General features: G+C 44.2%; 6 protein-coding genes across 6 annotated transcripts; all 6 read left to right on the plus strand.

Annotated features, from left to right (window-relative positions):
• The first annotated feature begins 840 nt into the window (after positions 1–840).
• Positions 841–3,668, plus strand: LOC129760147 (uncharacterized). Its single transcript, XM_055757735.1, has 2 exons — positions 841–3,483; positions 3,537–3,668. Exons 1-2 carry the CDS (start codon positions 841–843, stop codon positions 3,666–3,668), a joined length of 2,775 nt encoding a protein of 924 aa, XP_055613710.1.
• Positions 3,669–5,094, plus strand: LOC129760150 (uncharacterized). Its single transcript, XM_055757738.1, has 2 exons — positions 3,669–4,478; positions 4,532–5,094. The coding sequence occupies exon 1, from the start codon at positions 3,682–3,684 to the stop codon at positions 4,414–4,416; it is 735 nt and encodes a 244-aa protein (XP_055613713.1). The 5' UTR covers positions 3,669–3,681; the 3' UTR covers positions 4,417–4,478; positions 4,532–5,094.
• A 2,474-nt stretch (positions 5,095–7,568) lies between these two features.
• On the plus strand, positions 7,569–9,591 carry LOC129760142 (fragile X messenger ribonucleoprotein 1 homolog). The gene has a single exon (XM_055757729.1). The coding sequence runs from the start codon at positions 7,605–7,607 to the stop codon at positions 9,477–9,479; it is 1,875 nt and encodes a 624-aa protein (XP_055613704.1). The 5' UTR covers positions 7,569–7,604; the 3' UTR covers positions 9,480–9,591.
• Positions 9,592–10,266: 675 nt separating this feature from the next.
• On the plus strand, positions 10,267–11,169 carry LOC129760143 (protein no-on-transient A-like). Its single transcript, XM_055757730.1, has one exon. The coding sequence runs from the start codon at positions 10,293–10,295 to the stop codon at positions 10,551–10,553; it is 261 nt and encodes an 86-aa protein (XP_055613705.1). The 5' UTR covers positions 10,267–10,292; the 3' UTR covers positions 10,554–11,169.
• Positions 11,170–17,120: 5,951 nt separating this feature from the next.
• LOC129760148 (uncharacterized) lies at positions 17,121–19,948 on the plus strand. The gene is made up of 2 exons (XM_055757736.1): positions 17,121–19,763; positions 19,817–19,948. Exons 1-2 carry the CDS (start codon positions 17,121–17,123, stop codon positions 19,946–19,948), a joined length of 2,775 nt encoding a protein of 924 aa, XP_055613711.1.
• Positions 19,949–21,374, plus strand: LOC129760149 (uncharacterized). Its single transcript, XM_055757737.1, has 2 exons — positions 19,949–20,758; positions 20,812–21,374. The coding sequence occupies exon 1, from the start codon at positions 19,962–19,964 to the stop codon at positions 20,694–20,696; it is 735 nt and encodes a 244-aa protein (XP_055613712.1). The 5' UTR covers positions 19,949–19,961; the 3' UTR covers positions 20,697–20,758; positions 20,812–21,374.
• Positions 21,375–21,739: the final 365 nt, after the last annotated feature.

A 21,739-nucleotide genomic window follows, 5' to 3' on the forward strand; every position in this document is an offset into this window, starting at 1 on the left:
CGGGGTGAATCACGCCACAACTTCAGGTCGATGTAGCTTTTGCGCCGAATCTTTCCACTCGCCTTTTGTCTGCCGGAAGTTTCAGAAGATGACGGTTGCCCAAAGATATGAAGCTGTAAAAAAGATCGGTTTGTGTATGAATTGCTTATCAGGTGGTCATCTAGCACGAAATTGTACCCGAGGATTCTGCCGCCAGTGTGGCAGGAGACATCACACGCTGCTTCATTCATCGAAGGAAACCAACAGTGTAAAACCGAAACCCTCCGATGCGTCGGTGACAGCGATCAACCGTAACCACCCCGATAATCGATCAACAACACAACAACAACAACCCTTACTCAGGCAACAACAACAACAGACCCAAATAGTTACAGACCCAAGACCTCCTACCACATCAACAGCATTACCAATTCTCAATGAAACTTCGCACAGTACTCACCCACTGCATGCCACAGATCCTAACCCACTACCACTTACTATTGCACTTCCCTTACACTCCACCCACCAAATTCTGCTATCAACTGCCTTGGTGAAAGTTTCCGATTCGACAGGCCGAAGCGTTCTTGCTAGAGCACTGTTGGATTCCTGCCCCAAAATTGCTTTGTCACGTCCAAACTTTGTCGTCAACTCCGCTTGAAAGAATTCCCCGAAATTTTGAATCTGCATGGAATTGGAGGCACCTCAGGCTGTTCCAGAAAGGCTGTCCGTGCAAAGGTTGCACCTCGTATTGATCGGATTTCTAGCTTTTTGGAAGAGATCCACTTCAACGTTCTACCAAGTTTGACGGTGCAATTGCCTTCTCAAAGTTTCTCCATTGGTAATTGGACTATTCCAAGGCACATGACCCTAGCAGATCCTGAATTCCATGAAAGAGGGGAAATAGATATGCTGATTGGTGCGGAATATTATCTCGACTTACTACGAACCGGTCAACATAAGGTCAGCGAAGATGGACCTACTATGCAGGAGACTGTATTTGGATGGATTTTGGCTGGACGCATTCCCGAATCGAAAGGTTCATCGACAGATTCAGGCGTTCAGCTATGTACGATGTCGGAACTTCATGAACAGGTCACCAAGTTCTGGGAATTAGAGACATGTCATGTGAAGAGCACCAACTCCGTGGAAGAATCCTTGTGCGAGGAGCTTTTTCAGCGAGAAACTACTCGAGATGAAACTGGCAGATTTGTAGTATCGTTGCCCAAGAAGGATTTTGTTCTCAGTAAGCTCGGTGACTCCAGAGCCAATGCCGAAAAACGCTTTCACGGATTGGAGAAGCGTTTCGTGAACAATCCATCGATCAAGGAGATGTACCTGAAGTTCATTCAAGAATACCAGGATATGGGTCATATGAAGCTGGTTCCAGATTCTGAAGAAGTTCTGCGTTACTACTTACCCCATCATCACGTCTTGAAGCCAGAAAGTACGACAACGAAATTAAGGGTCGTCTTTGACGCTTCCTGTCCGTCAACATCAGGAGTTTCCCTCAACGATGGCCTCATGGTTGGGCCAATAGTTCAGAACGATCTGATCACCATTGTCACCCGATTTCGTCTACACAAAATTGCAATTGTGGCAGACATTGCAAAAATGTACCGCATGATCAATCTTGCGGAATCCGATCAACGATACCAGTGTATTTTGTGGCGAAATGATCCGTTGGAACCTCTCAAGACCTACAAGCTTACGACCGTTACTTACGGTACAGCGAGCGCACCGTTTCTGGCTACTAGGTGCCTACAGAAGCTAGCAGAAGATGGAGAGCAGAGTCATCCTTTGGCCGCAAAAATTCTCAAGAAGGATTTTTACATGGATGACGCATTGATCGGTATTGATACACCCGAAGAAGGAAAACAGGCAGTGAAGGAGCTTAATGACCTCTTATGTTCCGTTGGATTTGTCCTGCGCAAATACAATTCGAATTGCGAGGAAATTTTAGCAGATATTCCAGCAGATCTTCTTAGCGACAGAACTGCTCTGGAGTTGGATTCTTTCTCTACCGTAACTACCCTTGGTCTTATTTGGGAACCCAGCACCGATTTATTTCATTTCCGTATACCAACCTGGAGCTCTTCATCCCGTATTACAAAACGCATCGTGCTGTCTGACGCCTCCAAGTTGTTCGATCCTCTCGGCCTTGTCGGACCTGTGATAGTACAGGCTAAAATGTTTATCCAAAGTTTGTGGCAACTGAAATGTGGCTGGGACGATCCTCTGACAGACGAAATGCAGTTGTTTTGGACGGAATTCCGCAGAAACCTTACTTCTCTCGACTCCCTGTCGATTCCTAGATGGGTGGGATTTTCTCCAAGTAGCGACGTTGAACTGCATGGTTTTTGCGATGCTTCCGAGAAGGCGTATGGCGCATGCATTTATCTGCGATGCACTCACGAAGATGGATCAGTTTCTGTCAAGCTGTTGGTTTCGAAGTCACGCGTAGCTCCTCTCGAAGATTTGAAGAGAAAGAAACGGAAACAATCAATCCCAAGGCAAGAACTTTCGTCAGCACTCCTCCTAAGCCATCTCTACGAAAAATTCTGCAAAAGTACGGCCATGGACGTCAGAAGCTTTTTCTGGACTGATTCAACAATCGTCAAATGTTGGCTAGCGTCAGTTCCGTCGCGATGGCAAACATTCGTGGCAAATAGAGTTTCTGAAATCCAACATCTGACCAAGAAAGGAGTATGGAATCACATTCCCGGTACGGAAAATCCTGCAGATATAATATCCCGAGGAATGACACCTGTCCAACTGCAATACCAAATGTTGTGGTTTGAAGGCCCCATTTGGTTGAAGCAAAATCGAAGCACCTGGCCTGTTGAAACAGAGTTTTCGCCCGATCAATTTGACAAGGACACGTTGGAGGAAAAATCGTCTGTGGTGTTGCCCGTTGAAGTTACTGCTCCAAACGAAATATTTTCTCGACTTTCCACATTTACGCAAACGGTCCGTTTGGTAGCATGGATGCGACGATATTGTCATAACGCTAAAAAGCAGAATACGAGAAAGGTCGGTAACATTTCCTTCGAAGAATTCCTGGAGGCTTCAAAAGTTTTGGTCAAATTGTCGCAAGTTGAAAGTTTTGGCCAAGAACTCAAGGATTTGTCTCATTCCCAAGAAGTGAGAAGCACCTCCAGAATTGCCAGTCTGAATCCTCATTTAGTCGATGGAATAATACGTGTCGGCGGCCGGTTAGCTAACGCACCAGTTTCTGAAAATCGCAAGCATCCCATCATCCTCGATCACCATCATCCCCTTTCGATCATGATCGTCCAGCACTACCACGAGTTCCTGTATCACGCTGGGCAACAACTCCTGATTGCCAGTGTCCGCGGGAAGTATTGGGTTACAAGTCTTCGTGGGTTAGCCCGAAAAACCATCCATAGGTGCGTTCAGTGCTTCCGAGTCAAGCCAAAGGTGATGGAGCAACTGATGGCAGATTTGCCACCCGATCGAGTGAACCCTGCACCTCCGTTTCAGAAAGTGGGCGTAGACTACTGCGGTCCTTTCTTGATCACCTATCCTCATCGTCGAAGTTCCCCCATGAAATGCTTTGTGTCGGTTTTTGTGTGCCTCGTTTGCAAAGCAGTCCATCTGGAGCTGGTCGCAGATCTCACCACAGGAGCGTTTCTTGGAGCCTTGAAAAGGTTCATTGGTCGACGTGGTAAACCAATCCTGATTATGAGCGACAACGGAAGGAATTTTGTCGGGGCCAGACGTGAAATAGCAGAACTTCAACGACTACTCCGAAGCCAACAATTTCAAACCGGAGTGATATTCGAAACCTGCAAGGAAGGGATCAACTTCAAATTCATTCCCGCTCGATCTCCCAACTTTGGTGGGCTCTGGGAGGCCGCGGTGAAATCTTTCAAGACTGCTTTTAAACGAACTGTTGCCTTGAAAGTGCTTCAGTACGACGAAATGACCACTACGCTAGCCCAAATAGAAGCAGTGTTAAACTCACGTCCCCTGACCCCGTTGAGCGATGATCCAGATGATTTTGAAGCTCTCACCCCAGGCCACTTCTTAATTCAACGTGCCTTAACTGCCCTCGATGAACCTGATCTAACTGAGACGCCAGAAAATCATCTTACCATGTGGCAAAGGGCCACAAAATATGCTCAGGTTATATGGAAGAAGTGGTCGAAATTGTACCTGTCCGACCTCCACAACAGAACGAAATGGACTCGAAAGCGAAACAACATTTCGGTGGGCAGCATGGTGCTGCTGATGGACGAGAGGTTACCGTCATTGAAGTGGCCCCTAGCGCGTGTCACTGAAGTTTTCCATGGGTCCGATGGCAACATTCGAGTGGTCAACGTACGGACGCAGGAAGGGACCTACGGAAGGTCAATATCAAAGATCTGCGTTTTACCGATTCTGGACAACTTCCAGAACGCCGATGGGGAGAACTAAACTCCCCCAACGAAGGTGCAACCGCACCTGCGGGAGTCTCTGGGCTCCCGCGTTCCAGTTAAGTATTTTTTTTATAATGAACTTCCAAAAAGTAAGAAGAATGTTTATCCTCCAGCATTGATCGTCGTCGAGGCCCGGCGTGGCCGGGTCAGCGTCCCAGAAGGTCCCCCGTCTGCTCGATATATCCTCTACAAGGCTTTCCCTCCGGTGAAAGAATACGCATGAAGATGTCTTGGAATGTGCATGTCGTCTAGTCGTGTCTGTCAAAATTATCAACAACCAGCAACGTATTTTCCATTAGCCCTTTGCGCAATTTAATAAATTTATTTTCGAGGAGTGAGCAGCTTGATATAAACCAAATGATGCCCAGCAAGGAGGACTGATCTACCTCCATGCGCGACTGAAGCAGTTTCTTAGCATGGCCAGCTTGAGAACCACTTCATCCAACTACAAGGCAGATAGATCACGGTCGAGCAAGCCGTGTCCACCAAGCAGCCCACTTCCATGGAATGAGGACGGCGTCATCGCCGTAGGGGCGGTCGCGGAGGCCATGGCTCCATGGCCTCCGCTCCAGGCAAGTTGTTGTAACGTTCACCATTTCAATGTAAAAAAGCACCCTCTCATTTTAAGCGGCGAATGATGGTTCCTGCCGGACTCCGGCAACGCGAGACGAGACGAGACGAGGTACCTGAAGCATCGAATTGGTCCCCTGAACGAGCGGTTCCCACCACTACATCATCCACATCGAAGCCAGCAGCCAGCTATACAGTCCACGAATCCCAGGTCTCGGTGGGTAGGCGTAGTCCGGACCAATGAATCCCGAAGCGATCGACGAATTTTGGAACGGTACACCTGCACAAGATCCCAACAAGGTTTCTACATCTAAGCACCATCCAAAAATCCAGTGTACGATTAGCAGTTCCCCGATGGTTAGGCGTAACCCGGACCAACTACAGCAGAAGCAGAGCGAATATTTTGGTAGAATATCCATCTTCAAGCAGAAATTCCAACGAAAACAAACGGCAAAAATCCAGAATGTATAATCATATCGAGTGTTTTGAACAAAGTACTTTGAAGAAGTGCTGTTATGAAAGCGTACAAAAGGAGTTAGAATAAGTAGAGGTTATAATAGCGAGTATAAATTTAAGAATTTTAGAGAGAATAGGGTCTTCTTGTTGAAATCTGATAAATTTCAAGGCGGCCGGCGCATGTTAATGCACAATTCATAGAACCACCTTAATCATCCATTCCACCCATCTCAATTGCATACTAGGAGATTTAGTATGTACATCTTTTATCAGAGAGTACCTAGAGTGAAAAAGGCCTTTCCGAACACTACCTCTACTCAAGCTAGGTTCTATTGTACTAGAAGCAGCAGAATAAAGATAGTGTCCAATAAACCGCAGTCGAATACACAACTCTCAACAATAAAGCGCGTGTAGTAATTTTACCCAACCAATAAAGTGTGATAATTTCAAGGGAACTATTGTGTGTTAATTTAAAGTTCGTTGACCTTTCGAAGGTGATAGTATCACGCGCGTTTGTGAAGTTTTTTGTTAACTCGGCTGGACCACGGCACCCCGGACGTTCACAGGTGCGTGAACAACGACATTGCGTAATATTTTGTAAAAAATTGGTATGGGATTTACGAAAAGGTTCAAATTTTACTCGACAATGAAACATAAGACGAGCCTTTTCCAAAATTTTCAAATTATTAACCTGATCCTTTTTAAAATGGATCAAATAAAGTTCAGGAGCAAAACCAACACTACTGGTATTATTCGTGTTGGTTCTTTTCCTTATTTGAATTACTTGAATTGGAGAAAAACCTAACAAAGAATTTAATTCATTTGTGATCTCATCCGGTGTCTGATCGCCGGTGAGACCACGAAGTACAACTTTAAAAGGACGATCACCTGTAGTGTCGTACGTAAAAAATTGGTGTTTTTTATTATTCAAATAATTTAAAATTTTTTGAAAATCATTAAAAGATTCCGCCAATATACGAGCAGTTCCCCTTCGACCGATCTGAAAAGAAATCTTCACATCCTTGACGGAAGTGACGATTTCTTTCCGAAAGGCATTGAAGTCAGGAATCGTGACCGTTATTGGTGGAATCTTTTCGTTTTTAAGAGTATAAGAAGAAGAAGAAGGTTTCTTAGTACTCTTATCAGAATTAAATATGAATATTTCCTCATCACCGATGTTATGAAGGACATCGAATGAATTGGAAATTTCAACTTTTTTGGCAGATGGCCCTGGATTAGGTTCAGCAATCCGTTTTCTTCCGGCCCTTGAGCCGGCCGAAGACTTCCCCATGCTAGAAAGAAAAGAGAAAATATGAATAAAAGAAAATGAAAATAATTTTAGCACTGAAAAGTGCTGATTGAAATACAGGTAAGGAAAAAATAAATAATGTAAAATGTTCCTGCAGGTACACAGCAACGATACGATGCTCCGGCGTACGTGTTGACGGCTCAACGGTACAGATGGAAGTGACTGGACAGTTCATTATTGAACTGAACACCTAATGTAATGTAATAATGTAATATAAATGTAAGGATGAATTGGTACGAATAAAGACATATTTAAAAATAAAGAATCGGTTTCAGCTAAATAATGTCTGAATATCATATTTGAGCCACGTTACAAGCAAGGTTGCCGAAAAAAAAATCTGTGTTATGTATGTATGTAGATAGTCCATCATGGGTGCACGGATTCACCGCAGTTTTATCAAAGTAAGTGCTCACATGCTTTTTAGATAACATCAATTAATCATAAAATCTTGAATGCACTATACCCGACACCATGATTTCGTGTGAATTGTTATGAAGTGATTGTATTACGTGTACATGAAAGTATATTTTTGGAGAACAAATCAATCAGATACACAACCAGTTGAAGATTTATAACATTTTAGTGCTATATATTCACTACAGGTATTCCGGCATCCGTGTATATACCTGGCCAGCTGGCAGCTGATTGAAAGTTCCATTTTATGCAAATAAATATGAACAAACATCTTACCCATCGGCTAGTAAAGGGACCTAAGCCCAAACCTTACTGCCGATACTGAAATTCAAATACAAATCTGTCTGGCATTTTAAATCAGCACCAGCACACCTCACTAGCTGGCCAACTTTCAGCGCTCCATTTCGAACCCAAAGACATATTCACAAAAATCCAAAATGGACGAACTCTTTGTGGAAGTATGCGGCGAAAACGGAGCCAATTATAAGGGAGTTGTCACAGACGTTTTCGACGATGGAGTCATGGTGGCATTCGAAAATGACTGGCAGGAAGAGTCCAAATTTCTGTTCAGCCAGGTGCGACTGCCACCGACCGAATCCGTCAGCAACTTCGGCGAACACATGGAGGTCGAGGTGTACAGCAGGTCTAACGAGAACGAAGCCTGCGGCTGGTGGCGGGCGGTGATCAAGATGATGAAAGGCGACTTCTTCGTGGTGGAATACCTCGGCTGGGACAACAGCTACACCGAGATCGTCTCCGTCGATCGACTCCGGGCCAAGAACACCAACCCGCCGATTACCGACAAAACCTTCTTCCGGTTTGAAATCAAAGTACCCGAGGACATCCGCGAGTATGCACTGTTAAACAGCTCAAAGGTCGACGGGGTTCATCGGGAGTTTCAGAAGGCAATTGGCGCCGCAGAGTGTCGATACCTACCGGATCGGGAAGCCCTTCTAGTGATATCACGTAGCGAAACGACCCAGCGGCGAGCAAACATGATCCAGGAGATGTGTTTCCGAAATCTGAGCCAGAAAGTCATGCTCCTGAAACGAACTGAGGAAGCTGCCAGACAACTAGAATCGACCAAATTACACAGCTCAGGAGGATTCACGGACGAATTCAAAGTTCGGGAGGATCTCATGGGCTTGGCGATCGGAGCACACGGAGCCAACATCCAGACGGCCCGGAAGCTGGACGGTGTGCTGAACATCGAGCTCGAAGAAAACACCTGCACCTTCAAAATCTCCGGAGAGACTGAGGAATCGGTCAAGAAAGCCCGTTCGATGCTCGAGTACAGCGAGGATTCGCTGCAGGTCCCCCGGAACCTGGTCGGCAAGGTCATCGGCAAGAACGGACGCATCATCCAGGAGATCGTGGACAAGAGTGGCGTTGTGCGTGTGAAGATCGAAGGTGACAATGAACCGGAACCCAGCATCCCCCGGGAGGAGGGCCAGGTCCCTTTCGTGTTTGTCGGCACGGTCGAGAGCATAGCCAATGCCAAGGTACTGCTCGAATATCATTTAGTGCATTTAAAGGAATTGGAACAACTGCGACAGGAAAAGTTGGAAATTGACCAGCAGCTGAGGGCTATTCAGGGATCCTCGATGGGATCGATGCAAAGTTTCACCTCCAACCGGAATCGCTCGGATCGAGCGTATAGCAGCGACATCGACGGTGGTAATCGATCTGGTCGGGGAGGTATGCGCGGCCGAGGAGGACGTGGTGGCCGAGGAAGCAGTTCCCGATATTCCAGTCGAAGAGCAGACACCGGTGACGATGAATACACACCACGAGGAGGAGGTGGTGGTGGTGGAGGAGGTGGCGGCGATCGAAGTGATCGAGGCGGGGATCGAGGTGATCGAGATCAGCGGAACAACTACTCGTCGGAGGGTCGAGGAGGCAATCGGCGGGGCTACAGCGAGAAACGAGGTACCAGCAGCAGCGGAGCTGGAGGCGGCGGCGGTAAACAGCGATCCGATAGGATTAACAAAAATCTACAGCCACAACCGGGAACGTCTGCTGGATCCGGCGCCGGTGGTAGCCAGCAGCAGCCACCATCTCTGAATATTTTCGAAGATTCATGGGCCGTGCAGGAGGACACTCCACGGGAGAACAATCGCCAGATGAACAGTGTTGATCGGGATAGCCACTCGTCGAATGAAGGAATTCACAATAGAAGCCGCCGAAGATCCAAGAACCCAGGTCACTCAAACAAATCAAACGGAAACGTCCAATCGATGAGCAAATCGGGTAGCAACAACAGCACACACAACCAGCAGCAGCAATCGAGTGGCTCGGGTGCAGCGGCATGACAGCAACACTCAAATCCACAGCAACAGCAAGCAGCATCAGCAGAACCACCAGCAGCAGCACCACAGTGGCGGCGCTAACTCTAATGCGGTGAACAACAATAGCAACAACAACAGCAGCTCCAGTAACACCAGGCTTCATTTTGCTCATCTTGAACAAAAGGAGACAGTGAACTTTTTCGCTCCGAATAATTGTGAGCTTACTTTTAATGAGCATTTCATCCTCCGCTGCTGAGAGAGCAGGGAGAATTTTTTTCTCAAACGAATGATCACTCTTCTACTGACAGAGCATTGTTGGTGTGTGACTCTGAAAACAAAACAAAAAAATTACATATGAAATTTGGTCGTTTCACTAAATCACGTGGACAGCTTTAATGTGTGATTTGACCGTCCTCTTTCTACGTGGAATTATGGAATATTGGCCTCAGAATTTGTCAACCTGCTTTATTGTTGGGGACGTTTAATAATTCTGGCATGCTTTTATATCTGATTTTGTAAACAAAGAGGTAATTAAAGATTTACACATTTGTTTCACATTATTTTCAGCATTTCAGCATTTACAACTTTGCTTGGTCGTTTATTTCTCAGCCAGTTACTGAGAAGCTAACGAAAATTTCTCCCTGCGAAAATGAGATTGGGTGACTGCGTGATTGAAATGATCTCCAACAAAATGTGGGTTGCTTGATCGTTTAAAGTGCGAGAAAGCATGTTTCTCCCAGGCGTTTGACAAGGAGATGAGAAAAAGTGAGCAAAAATCAAGAGAATCGCAGAAGCCTGAGTAACACTGCAAACAACAATAGCCACAGCGCGCAACAGATGCAAGGAGGCCCACCCCCCAAGGGCCAGCGGGAACCGAACTCGGGAGGCCGGAACAGGGGAGGTCGTGGTGGAGGTGGAGGCGGAGGTGGAGGTAAGCATAAACAAAATCAGAATCAGGCAGCTGCAGGCGGCGCCATCAATTCTAACAGCGGCGGCAACAAAGCTGCCGAACTTCACCACGGAGGTGGGGGTGGAGCTCCACCGGTGTCCTCGGCTGTTGTGGCGCCAAAGGAGGGCCTGGTCAATGGGTCCTCTTAGAAGTTGCTGTTGGCAGACGCTGCTCATAGTGCTGCTGCTCCCAAACATAATGGCTCTGACACCACTATGATGATTGGTGGTGGCCAACCGCTTTTACTGCTGGTGGGAGCATAAAACTAAAAAGATGATGAATACTACTATCACTACTACTACTTGTAACAGCAATTATTAAAAGAAATGCTACTACTACTACTATTACTAAAACATACATACAACACTTATAATAAATGAAGTGAATAATGAAAAAGGCAACAAAAACATACACAACAAACAGAATATTAGCAGAGAGAAGAAGCGGCTCGACAAAACTACCGATTACTACTTGAAGTATATTTGCGTGTATTCTCAAATTAAACGGAAGAAATCAAACGCTAGAGGAGGCAGTTAGATTATTAGCAAAAAAAGGTACACCACCACCGGAGACCTTTTACACAATACCTACTACATACCAGAGAACGGAAGCATATAGATGATACAAACAAAATATCACAAGCAAACATTGAAGCCAAGATGTTGGAACACTAGCTGTATAGAGAACCAAGAAGAGAGCAACCCTTTGTGTAAATGTGTAAAAAATATGAAGCATATTATTAAAATACAAACAAAACAAAAAAAAAAAAAAAAAAAAAAAAAAAAAAAAAATAAAAAAAAAAAAAAAAAAAAATAAAAAAAAAAAAAAAAAAAGATAAAAAACTATTAGGTTTTTAGGCTCTGGACACTTTTCTTAGGATATTTTGCGTATCTTTTTTTTTTTTTTTTTTTTCTCTCTTCACTACTGCCCCATTACCTAAATTATACACTTGTTTTCAAAATAGATTTCTATGCTTTTTTCTTCTCTTCAATTTTTTTACTGCCTCTCTGCTCCACCAACTAACTGCACCCTAACCATAGATCACTTTTCTAAGAATTTTCCATTACACTTCAAATTATTGTATTCACCGTCTTTATTTCTTTGCTATTTGAGACTCCCCTCCACAATCACTTGTTTTGCTGAGAAGCCATCGTTTAACTCTTCTTAAAATCACTTAAACCGCCTAAAATGAACACCACAGATCATCTGAACTTTTCCAAAGAGGAGCACTTCCCTTAAATGTCATGAAATGACATCTGCGACTCAGCATTATATTATTGGCTCAGATGTACGATCGATTTTAATTCTTTCAATATCATTTTAATTCTCATATTTTTCCATAATTGATACCCAGTAAGGCTATTTGAGAGAAAAAAAAAAACCCTAATGCCATTTTTCTACCCAGCACCACGGTGGATTTTCTCCCGGCTGTATTTTTATTCACCATGCCGAAAAAAAATCTGTGTTATGACGAAAAAAAATTCTGACTTTCTGTGATTTAATCCAAAAATTCTGTGACGGTTTTCTGTGATGCTTTTTCTATTGTTTTCATTCCAAAGTCATGTCAATTTACACTTTACTTGAGAAAAACCAGTTAACATTACCAATTGTCTCACAAGAACTTTCAAACACAATTTGCTTAGAAAGAATATCATCAAATTCTAGGGAAATTTGAGCATCAATTGGACTTACAACGTTTAAATTAAAATCATGAGCAGACTCAAATTGTTGGGCTAATTTTTGAGCTTTTTCTGAATTAGTTAAAAGAAGTTTATCCCCATCTTTCAAAGTAGGAATTGGCTTCTGGGGCTTTTTTAGAATTTTAGTTAATTTCCAAAATGGCTTTGAGTAGGGTTTTATGTCCTCTACTGCTTTAGCAAAATTTTCATTACGAATGAAATTTAAACGACGTTTGATCTCTTTTTGAAGGTCCCAATAAATTAATTTCAAATAAGGATCCCTAGTTCGTTGAAATTGGCGTCGACGAATGTTTTTCAGTCGTATCAAAAACTGAAGGTCATCATCAATTAAAGGTTGATTAAATTTATGTTTAACTTTAGGTATTGAAGCGGCTCTAGCATTGACTATTGAAGTTGTCAAATTTTCTACAGCCAAATCAATATCTTCTATTGAATTCAATGGAACGTTTACATCTAAATTACGTTCAATAAAATTCATATATCGCTCCCAGTTAGCCTTTTGAAAATTAAAAGTTGATTTTAAAGGGTTTTCAATGGGACTTTGGGATAAAGAAAATGTTACTGGAAGGTGGTCTGAATCGAGGTCCGCATGAGTAACTAATTGACTACAATGCTCGCCTAAATCCGTTAGAACCAAATCAATTGTGGAGGGATTTCTAATTGAAGAAAAACAAGTATGCCCATTAGGATATTCAACAGTATAATAACCTGCAGAGCAGTCATTAAACAAAATATTCCCATTTGAATTTGATGAAATATTATTCCAAGATCGGTGTTTTGCATTAAAGTCACCAATAATAAAAAATTTAGATTTATTTCTGGTGAGTTTTTGTAAATCTCCCTTCAAAAAATTTTTCTGTTCACCGCTACATTGAAAAGGCAAATATGCGGCAACAATTATAATTTTCCCCATAGAAGTTTCTAATTCAATTCCAATTGTTTCTAAGACTTTTGTATTGAAAGAAGGAAGAAGTCTAAATTTGAGACGGCTATTGATGACAATAGCTACACCCCCACCTTGTCGATCAAGTCGATCATTTCGTAAAATTTTAAAGAAAGCATTGCTTTTCAAGTTATTGTCTGGCTTTAAAAAAGTTTCAGTGATGGCAGCAATATGTATGTTTTGAGTTTTCAAAAATAAAAAGAACTCGTCTTGGTTAGCCAGCAAAGATCTAGCGTTCCAATTCATAATATTTAAACATCTATTTGGATCCATGAGGGAATCGTAAAGTCATAATAATTTTGTTAGCATAATTAAAAGAAGTTTGGAAAGCTTCAAACATTGAATTTGCTTTCAACATAAGTTGCATCATTTCCATTAAATTTTGATGCAAAAATTTTAATTTTTCCTCAGTAATCTCACCCAAATCAACAAAATTGTTAGAATCAGAAGAGGAAGGAGAAGAAAAAGTATTTGAATTTCTGGGATTTTCCCAAGCCTTCGCATGAACGTTGAGACTTGGTTTTTTCCCATTTTTATTAGTTAAACCTGAAGAGGGCAACCCATTTTCAACCACCTCTGAGAACGATAAACAACGAGTCTGTGGCGCAGAATCAGCCCAGGTAACATTAAAATCACTTCGGGTATTACCCAGCCGTGATTCCAATGTAGGCCGAGGCTGACTGCGAACAGGCAGGTTGTTTGCCGGTCTGACGTGTGTAGACGAAAAAGAGGAAGGAGGAGAAGAAACTTTTCTGGAAACTTTGGGGTTTTTCCTAGAAGCAACAATTTTTGCCCTAACGGGACAGTCTAGAGAATTCGAGGAATGATTACCTGCGCAATTCGCACACTTAAAAAATTCTGTTTTTGGCTTATCACCACCAAAAAGGCATTTAGATTTTTCATGATCGAATGAGCCGCAAAACATGCATCTGGCATTCATTCTACAATTTTTAGTGCCATGACAAAAAGCTTGACAACGACGACTGTTAATGCACAATTCATAGAACCTCCTTAATAATCATCCATTCCACCCATCTCAATTGCATACTAGGAGATTTAGTATGTACATCTTTTATCAGAGAGTACCTAGAGTGAAAAAGGCCTTTCCGAACACTACCTCTACTCAAGCTAGGTTCTATTGTACTAGAAGCAGCAGAATAAAGATAGTGTCCAATAAACCGCAGTCGAATACACAACTCTCAACAATAAAGCGCGTGTAGTAATTTTACCCAACCAATAAAGTGTGATAATTTCAAGGGAACTATTGTGTGTTAATCTAAAGTTCGTTGACCTTTCGAAGGTGATAGTATCACGCGCGTTTGTGAAGTTTTTTGTTAACTCGGCTGGACCACGGCACCCCGGACGTTCACAGGTGCGTGAACATTTTTGGTCCTTGGAAGCCGGATTCGTGTCGGGTCGCGGTATAAAAACGTGGACATTGTGAGGCTTTGTTGGCCTATTGTGCCGAAAACAAAGACTGTTTTACGCGGGTCAACTTGGCGTCTAGTGTTCGCCATTTTCCACGCTGAAGTTATCACCATCTTCATCGAGTTGCTGATCATCGAAACGTGTTTCATCTCCCGGGAAAACCGAGCCAATTTTCCTTACCTGGATTCCATTCGGTGACGATACGGCGACGAGAGGGAACGGATTAAGCGAGGAAAAGTCCTGGACAAAACGATCGAGCCTTGGAAAATTATTAGATCGAGTTCCTAATGTGTTTGCGAAAAAGGGCGAAAAAGTGTATTTCTGCATGGTAAGGGATCTGTGGCTGCTTCATTGCATGCGGAGAGCCACCAGATTTGCGTGGGTGAAAATTGGTAAGAATTTTCAAATAAATGAAAACTGCATGCGAAGCTCATTCATTGATTTATCGACAACTTTTTTGCTAAATCCCTCTGGTATCAATGGTCATACATATTTTCGGTCTTAGAATTCGCTGGCTCTCTCTACCATCAGTTGTTTGTTCGCTTGTTGAAATCCCCTCGCTGCTGTCAATCTGGGTGGTTAGTCAACGGTCGTGTCACGTCGCGGAATCGTTGAGATGAAACGGTAAAAGTGATAAAAATTAAAAGTGAATTTGATCAAAAAGTGCATCATAATTGAAAATAACTGAAAGTGATTAAAAGTGGACAGTGCAAACGAACTTGTGTTTTGTATTTTCCCTGAATATTGATCGAACTTCTGAATTAAGTGATTACATTGTGATTAGCTTTGGACATAGATCAGTGATAATTAACTATGTCGCTTCGTGAACTATCAGCCAAAGAGCGAAGGGCTCTAAAAACGATTGATTCAGTGCTGTGCTTTGTGGACCAACATTCAGACATCGATCATCAACAAGTTGAAGTTCGTTTGCAGCTGTTAGAAAGTGCATACAGTGAGTTTGTGCAAATGCGATTGCAGATAGAACTGCTGCTCGAGGATGAGGACGTGAAGGAAGTGGTCGACGAAGATGCATCGGACACTGAACGTCTCGTCAGTTTGGGCGCAGCAGCACAAAGAAGAGAGGAAGAAAGTGATGCAATTTTTTCTAAAGCCGAACTGAAATACTGCCAGGCCAAATCAGCATTATTGAAATTTTTGCATGCAGACATCCAGCATTCCAACACACAACCATCTCACCCAACTACATCTGCTGTGGAATCGAGGGTAAAACTTCCCGAAATACGGTTGCCAACTTTTTCTGGACGATTAGAGGAGTGGATCCCATTCAGAGATGCTTTCAAAAGTCTCATTCATCAAAGTGATAAGCTCTCTGAAATGGATAAATTCACATATTTAAGGGCCTCGCTTTCAGGAGAAGCTCTTCAAGAAATTGGATCGATTGCGCTATCTGGTAGTAATTATGACGTCGCCTGGAATGTTCTCGAGGATCGCTACCAAAATCACAAGCTCATAGTTAAGGCACACCTGGATTATTTATTTGCGATTGAGCGAATGAAAAGAGAAAATTTCGAGTGCTTGAACCAATTGATATCGGATTTCGAGAAACACCTCCAAATGCTCGCTAAAATTGGAGAGGATATCGGTGGTTGGAGCACCATTCTGGTGCATATGGTTTGTTGCAGATTAGATCCAATAACGTTGAAGCTTTGGGAAACCAATCATAACTCCAAAGAAGTCCCCTGTTATGATAATTTAATTACGTTTCTCAAGAACCATTGTTCCGTCCTACAATCCATTTCATCATCTTCATCTTCTGCACAGCCAGAAATCAGAAAGCCACGCTTCGGGGTGAATCACGCCACAACTTCAGGTCGATGTAGCTTTTGCGCCGAATCTTTCCACTCGCCTTTTGTCTGCCGGAAGTTTCAGAAGATGACGGTTGCCCAAAGATATGAAGCTGTAAAAAAGATCGGTTTGTGTATGAATTGCTTATCAGGTGGTCATCTAGCACGAAATTGTACCCGAGGATTCTGCCGCCAGTGTGGCAGGAGACATCACACGCTGCTTCATTCATCGAAGGAAACCAACAGTGTAAAACCGAAACCCTCCGATGCGTCGGTGACAGCGATCAACCGTAACCACCCCGATAATCGATCAACAACACAACAACAACAACCCTTACTCAGGCAACAACAACAACAGACCCAAATAGTTACAGACCCAAGACCTCCTACCACATCAACAGCATTACCAATTCTCAATGAAACTTCGCACAGTACTCACCCACTGCATGCCACAGATCCTAACCCACTACCACTTACTATTGCACTTCCCTTACACTCCACCCACCAAATTCTGCTATCAACTGCCTTGGTGAAAGTTTCCGATTCGACAGGCCGAAGCGTTCTTGCTAGAGCACTGTTGGATTCCTGCCCCAAAATTGCTTTGTCACGTCCAAACTTTGTCGTCAACTCCGCTTGAAAGAATTCCCCGAAATTTTGAATCTGCATGGAATTGGAGGCACCTCAGGCTGTTCCAGAAAGGCTGTCCGTGCAAAGGTTGCACCTCGTATTGATCGGATTTCTAGCTTTTTGGAAGAGATCCACTTCAACGTTCTACCAAGTTTGACGGTGCAATTGCCTTCTCAAAGTTTCTCCATTGGTAATTGGACTATTCCAAGGCACATGACCCTAGCAGATCCTGAATTCCATGAAAGAGGGGAAATAGATATGCTGATTGGTGCGGAATATTATCTCGACTTACTACGAACCGGTCAACATAAGGTCAGCGAAGATGGACCTACTATGCAGGAGACTGTATTTGGATGGATTTTGGCTGGACGCATTCCCGAATCGAAAGGTTCATCGACAGATTCAGGCGTTCAGCTATGTACGATGTCGGAACTTCATGAACAGGTCACCAAGTTCTGGGAATTAGAGACATGTCATGTGAAGAGCACCAACTCCGTGGAAGAATCCTTGTGCGAGGAGCTTTTTCAGCGAGAAACTACTCGAGATGAAACTGGCAGATTTGTAGTATCGTTGCCCAAGAAGGATTTTGTTCTCAGTAAGCTCGGTGACTCCAGAGCCAATGCCGAAAAACGCTTTCACGGATTGGAGAAGCGTTTCGTGAACAATCCATCGATCAAGGAGATGTACCTGAAGTTCATTCAAGAATACCAGGATATGGGTCATATGAAGCTGGTTCCAGATTCTGAAGAAGTTCTGCGTTACTACTTACCCCATCATCACGTCTTGAAGCCAGAAAGTACGACAACGAAATTAAGGGTCGTCTTTGACGCTTCCTGTCCGTCAACATCAGGAGTTTCCCTCAACGATGGCCTCATGGTTGGGCCAATAGTTCAGAACGATCTGATCACCATTGTCACCCGATTTCGTCTACACAAAATTGCAATTGTGGCAGACATTGCAAAAATGTACCGCATGATCAATCTTGCGGAATCCGATCAACGATACCAGTGTATTTTGTGGCGAAATGATCCGTTGGAACCTCTCAAGACCTACAAGCTTACGACCGTTACTTACGGTACAGCGAGCGCACCGTTTCTGGCTACTAGGTGCCTACAGAAGCTAGCAGAAGATGGAGAGCAGAGTCATCCTTTGGCCGCAAAAATTCTCAAGAAGGATTTTTACATGGATGACGCATTGATCGGTATTGATACACCCGAAGAAGGAAAACAGGCAGTGAAGGAGCTTAATGACCTCTTATGTTCCGTTGGATTTGTCCTGCGCAAATACAATTCGAATTGCGAGGAAATTTTAGCAGATATTCCAGCAGATCTTCTTAGCGACAGAACTGCTCTGGAGTTGGATTCTTTCTCTACCGTAACTACCCTTGGTCTTATTTGGGAACCCAGCACCGATTTATTTCATTTCCGTATACCAACCTGGAGCTCTTCATCCCGTATTACAAAACGCATCGTGCTGTCTGACGCCTCCAAGTTGTTCGATCCTCTCGGCCTTGTCGGACCTGTGATAGTACAGGCTAAAATGTTTATCCAAAGTTTGTGGCAACTGAAATGTGGCTGGGACGATCCTCTGACAGACGAAATGCAGTTGTTTTGGACGGAATTCCGCAGAAACCTTACTTCTCTCGACTCCCTGTCGATTCCTAGATGGGTGGGATTTTCTCCAAGTAGCGACGTTGAACTGCATGGTTTTTGCGATGCTTCCGAGAAGGCGTATGGCGCATGCATTTATCTGCGATGCACTCACGAAGATGGATCAGTTTCTGTCAAGCTGTTGGTTTCGAAGTCACGCGTAGCTCCTCTCGAAGATTTGAAGAGAAAGAAACGGAAACAATCAATCCCAAGGCAAGAACTTTCGTCAGCACTCCTCCTAAGCCATCTCTACGAAAAATTCTGCAAAAGTACGGCCATGGACGTCAGAAGCTTTTTCTGGACTGATTCAACAATCGTCAAATGTTGGCTAGCGTCAGTTCCGTCGCGATGGCAAACATTCGTGGCAAATAGAGTTTCTGAAATCCAACATCTGACCAAGAAAGGAGTATGGAATCACATTCCCGGTACGGAAAATCCTGCAGATATAATATCCCGAGGAATGACACCTGTCCAACTGCAATACCAAATGTTGTGGTTTGAAGGCCCCATTTGGTTGAAGCAAAATCGAAGCACCTGGCCTGTTGAAACAGAGTTTTCGCCCGATCAATTTGACAAGGACACGTTGGAGGAAAAATCGTCTGTGGTGTTGCCCGTTGAAGTTACTGCTCCAAACGAAATATTTTCTCGACTTTCCACATTTACGCAAACGGTCCGTTTGGTAGCATGGATGCGACGATATTGTCATAACGCTAAAAAGCAGAATACGAGAAAGGTCGGTAACATTTCCTTCGAAGAATTCCTGGAGGCTTCAAAAGTTTTGGTCAAATTGTCGCAAGTTGAAAGTTTTGGCCAAGAACTCAAGGATTTGTCTCATTCCCAAGAAGTGAGAAGCACCTCCAGAATTGCCAGTCTGAATCCTCATTTAGTCGATGGAATAATACGTGTCGGCGGCCGGTTAGCTAACGCACCAGTTTCTGAAAATCGCAAGCATCCCATCATCCTCGATCACCATCATCCCCTTTCGATCATGATCGTCCAGCACTACCACGAGTTCCTGTATCACGCTGGGCAACAACTCCTGATTGCCAGTGTCCGCGGGAAGTATTGGGTTACAAGTCTTCGTGGGTTAGCCCGAAAAACCATCCATAGGTGCGTTCAGTGCTTCCGAGTCAAGCCAAAGGTGATGGAGCAACTGATGGCAGATTTGCCACCCGATCGAGTGAACCCTGCACCTCCGTTTCAGAAAGTGGGCGTAGACTACTGCGGTCCTTTCTTGATCACCTATCCTCATCGTCGAAGTTCCCCCATGAAATGCTTTGTGTCGGTTTTTGTGTGCCTCGTTTGCAAAGCAGTCCATCTGGAGCTGGTCGCAGATCTCACCACAGGAGCGTTTCTTGGAGCCTTGAAAAGGTTCATTGGTCGACGTGGTAAACCAATCCTGATTATGAGCGACAACGGAAGGAATTTTGTCGGGGCCAGACGTGAAATAGCAGAACTTCAACGACTACTCCGAAGCCAACAATTTCAAACCGGAGTGATATTCGAAACCTGCAAGGAAGGGATCAACTTCAAATTCATTCCCGCTCGATCTCCCAACTTTGGTGGGCTCTGGGAGGCCGCGGTGAAATCTTTCAAGACTGCTTTTAAACGAACTGTTGCCTTGAAAGTGCTTCAGTACGACGAAATGACCACTACGCTAGCCCAAATAGAAGCAGTGTTAAACTCACGTCCCCTGACCCCGTTGAGCGATGATCCAGATGATTTTGAAGCTCTCACCCCAGGCCACTTCTTAATTCAACGTGCCTTAACTGCCCTCGATGAACCTGATCTAACTGAGACGCCAGAAAATCATCTTACCATGTGGCAAAGGGCCACAAAATATGCTCAGGTTATATGGAAGAAGTGGTCGAAATTGTACCTGTCCGACCTCCACAACAGAACGAAATGGACTCGAAAGCGAAACAACATTTCGGTGGGCAGCATGGTGCTGCTGATGGACGAGAGGTTACCGTCATTGAAGTGGCCCCTAGCGCGTGTCACTGAAGTTTTCCATGGGTCCGATGGCAACATTCGAGTGGTCAACGTACGGACGCAGGAAGGGACCTACGGAAGGTCAATATCAAAGATCTGCGTTTTACCGATTCTGGACAACTTCCAGAACGCCGATGGGGAGAACTAAACTCCCCCAACGAAGGTGCAACCGCACCTGCGGGAGTCTCTGGGCTCCCGCGTTCCAGTTAAGTATTTTTTTTATAATGAACTTCCAAAAAGTAAGAAGAATGTTTATCCTCCAGCATTGATCGTCGTCGAGGCCCGGCGTGGCCGGGTCAGCGTCCCAGAAGGTCCCCCGTCTGCTCGATATATCCTCTACAAGGCTTTCCCTCCGGTGAAAGAATACGCATGAAGATGTCTTGGAATGTGCATGTCGTCTAGTCGTGTCTGTCAAAATTATCAACAACCAGCAACGTATTTTCCATTAGCCCTTTGCGCAATTTAATAAATTTATTTTCGAGGAGTGAGCAGCTTGATATAAACCAAATGATGCCCAGCAAGGAGGACTGATCTACCTCCATGCGCGACTGAAGCAGTTTCTTAGCATGGCCAGCTTGAGAACCACTTCATCCAACTACAAGGCAGATAGATCACGGTCGAGCAAGCCGTGTCCACCAAGCAGCCCACTTCCATGGAATGAGGACGGCGTCATCGCCGTAGGGGCGGTCGCGGAGGCCATGGCTCCATGGCCTCCGCTCCAGGCAAGTTGTTGTAACGTTCACCATTTCAATGTAAAAAAGCACCCTCTCATTTTAAGCGGCGAATGATGGTTCCTGCCGGACTCCGGCAACGCGAGACGAGACGAGACGAGGTACCTGAAGCATCGAATTGGTCCCCTGAACGAGCGGTTCCCACCACTACATCATCCACATCGAAGCCAGCAGCCAGCTATACAGTCCACGAATCCCAGGTCTCGGTGGGTAGGCGTAGTCCGGACCAATGAATCCCGAAGCGATCGACGAATTTTGGAACGGTACACCTGCACAAGATCCCAACAAGGTTTCTACATCTAAGCACCATCCAAAAATCCAGTGTACGATTAGCAGTTCCCCGATGGTTAGGCGTAACCCGGACCAACTACAGCAGAAGCAGAGCGAATATTTTGGTAGAATATCCATCTTCAAGCAGAAATTCCAACGAAAACAAACGGCAAAAATCCAGAATGTATAA

This window comes from Uranotaenia lowii, unplaced genomic scaffold (genome assembly GCF_029784155.1).
Source record: "Uranotaenia lowii strain MFRU-FL unplaced genomic scaffold, ASM2978415v1 HiC_scaffold_47, whole genome shotgun sequence".
In the NCBI taxonomy this organism is placed as follows: Eukaryota; Metazoa; Arthropoda; class Insecta; order Diptera; family Culicidae; genus Uranotaenia; species Uranotaenia lowii.

Bases quoted from the DNA above. Each gene is read 5' to 3' on its own strand.
- LOC129760147 (XM_055757735.1), top strand. From the start codon at position 841: ATGACCCTAGCAGATCCTGAATTCCATGAAAGAGGGGAAATAGATATG. The intron at 3,484-3,536 runs GTGGGCGTAGAC...TCATCGTCGAAG, and splicing joins CTGCACCTCCGTTTCAGAAA to TTCCCCCATGAAATGCTTTG.
- LOC129760150 (XM_055757738.1), top strand. From the start codon at position 3,682: ATGAGCGACAACGGAAGGAATTTTGTCGGGGCCAGACGTGAAATAGCA.
- LOC129760142 (XM_055757729.1), top strand. From the start codon at position 7,605: ATGGACGAACTCTTTGTGGAAGTATGCGGCGAAAACGGAGCCAATTAT.
- LOC129760143 (XM_055757730.1), top strand. From the start codon at position 10,293: ATGCAAGGAGGCCCACCCCCCAAGGGCCAGCGGGAACCGAACTCGGGA.
- LOC129760148 (XM_055757736.1), top strand. From the start codon at position 17,121: ATGACCCTAGCAGATCCTGAATTCCATGAAAGAGGGGAAATAGATATG. The intron at 19,764-19,816 runs GTGGGCGTAGAC...TCATCGTCGAAG, and splicing joins CTGCACCTCCGTTTCAGAAA to TTCCCCCATGAAATGCTTTG.
- LOC129760149 (XM_055757737.1), top strand. From the start codon at position 19,962: ATGAGCGACAACGGAAGGAATTTTGTCGGGGCCAGACGTGAAATAGCA.